The sequence below is a fragment of the Pygoscelis adeliae genome, unplaced genomic scaffold (genome assembly GCF_000699105.1).
Source record: "Pygoscelis adeliae isolate BGI_AS28 unplaced genomic scaffold, ASM69910v1 Scaffold346, whole genome shotgun sequence".
NCBI classification, from domain to species: domain Eukaryota; kingdom Metazoa; phylum Chordata; class Aves; order Sphenisciformes; family Spheniscidae; genus Pygoscelis; species Pygoscelis adeliae.
Window position 1 is genome coordinate 270,425 of NW_008824902.1, and position 1,689 is coordinate 272,113.

Genomic DNA, 1,689 nt, shown 5'->3' on the forward strand with positions numbered 1-1,689 from the left:
ATCCCATCCCATCCCATCCCATCCCATCCCATCCCATCCCATCCCATCCCATCCCATCCCTCTGCTTGCCCTGGGAGAGCAGGGACAGAAAACACCCCATGGCTTGGATTTTCAAAGGAAGGGGGGCAGGCAGGCACCCCTCCTTTTTGGGATCTCCTTTCCCCATCCCTGGGGCTATGCAGGAGTGAGGTGCTCGCTGAACCCCTGCTCTCAGCCCCCACCACCCCCCTCCCCGCCAGCGGGACTCACGCTCCAGCGTTCACTTTGATGGATGCCACCTCCTTGTTGCCCCAGCCCATGGCCTGCAGCGAGGGGTAGTCGTCACTCAGCTCAAACTTGTGCCCCTGGAAGTTCTCTGCCTCATAGAGGATGACTTTGCTGTCGTTGTGGTTCTGCGGAGGGAGAGAGCTGGGGGTCAGTGTGGATGGGGTGGCTTGTGCAGGGATAGAGGATGTGGCATCCGGAGGACACGCACCAAGGCACCGTGGGAGGCCTGGGACCATGCCCAGCTTTGGTGCAAGGCATGGGGATGTCCTGCAGCCTGGCACCCCCTCACCGGGACACCCCAGGGCTGCCCAGAGGATGCTGCTCTCACGCCCCTGTGGTCCCAATGCACAGCTGCTGGTGAGGGTGACAGTGGCAACAGCCTCTGCACCCACATGGGCTCCTGCCCTCAGCATCCTCACGCTCCCCAAGGCTGCAGGAGGATTTCAGGGCAAGGCAGGCTGCTGAGAGCGGTCCCCACGGCTTTGCTGGGTGCTGGGCACCGAGGGGTTAATTGCTGGGACACTGAGCGATGCGGCACTGTCCCTTGTGCCCAGCCCCCACACGCATCTATCTGCACTGAGGAGCAGTCCTGCCAGTAAGGAGTGATCTTATCGCATCCCCTTTATTAAAGCCCAAGCATATCTGCCTGGTGATTATTAAAAGTTGGGGGGGGACCCCCCGCTCGGAGGCGCAGACGTGCCGCTATTGCGAGCACCAGTGTCTCTGCAGATGGAGCAGCGATAGAGGCTGCATCTGCCTGGGCACGGCTCGGGTACCCCAGGCAGGAGGGGCACAGACCCCGCACCCCAAGCATCCCTGCGGTCCTGCCAGCTCCTCTCTGCTCACCCCATCCCCGGGTATCCAGGGCGGGGGCACAAGGCCCGGGGACCCTAGCCTAGGAGGTGGCTCTCCAGTGCACAAAGCAGAAGGAGCTGGGATGGTGTTTCAGGCTAAATTTTAGCCCAAAAGAGCATCCCAGGATCCTTGCAGGAAGGCGGTAGCCAGTGGGTGCAGCCACCCCTCCACCCCACAGCACCTCCGTGCGCGCCTCACCCCTCCATCCCACATCCCACGTAACCCGTCCTCCTGTCTGTCCGTCATCTCCCTCCATGCTGGGCTGCTGGGGGGGAGACTCTGCCTGCCCCAAGCGCACCGCGGTGGTGTCCCCGTAACTCACCGCGCACTTGATGGGCCGGAAGGAGAGGAGGTGCTCGGTCCGGTAGCCGCTGTTCCCGCTCCAGGCCTCCCATCGGGGATAGTCACCCTTCTCCAGGATAAACTGCTGCCCCTGGTACTCGGGGTACTCGAAGCCCACCCAGCTGGAGGGTAGAGGAGGAAAGCCCTCAGGGATGCATGGCACAGCCCCCAGGCTCAGCCCAGGGCTGGCTTCTCCCTCCCGTGCAGGGGATGGAGACGTCCTGG

General features: G+C 63.1%; 1 protein-coding gene across 1 annotated transcript in view; it reads right to left on the reverse strand.

Moving 5' to 3' along the window:
* CRYBA2 (crystallin, beta A2) overlaps positions 1 to 1,689 on the reverse strand; it is a 4,840-nt gene that overhangs the window by 2,586 nt on the left and 565 nt on the right. The window contains exons 2-3 of the mRNA XM_009324849.1: positions 1,445 to 1,586; positions 250 to 392 (exon numbers count right to left, since the gene is read on the reverse strand). Coding sequence (XP_009323124.1) covers positions 250 to 392; positions 1,445 to 1,586 — 285 coding nt within the window. The remainder of the gene's footprint in view (positions 1 to 249; positions 393 to 1,444; positions 1,587 to 1,689) is intronic.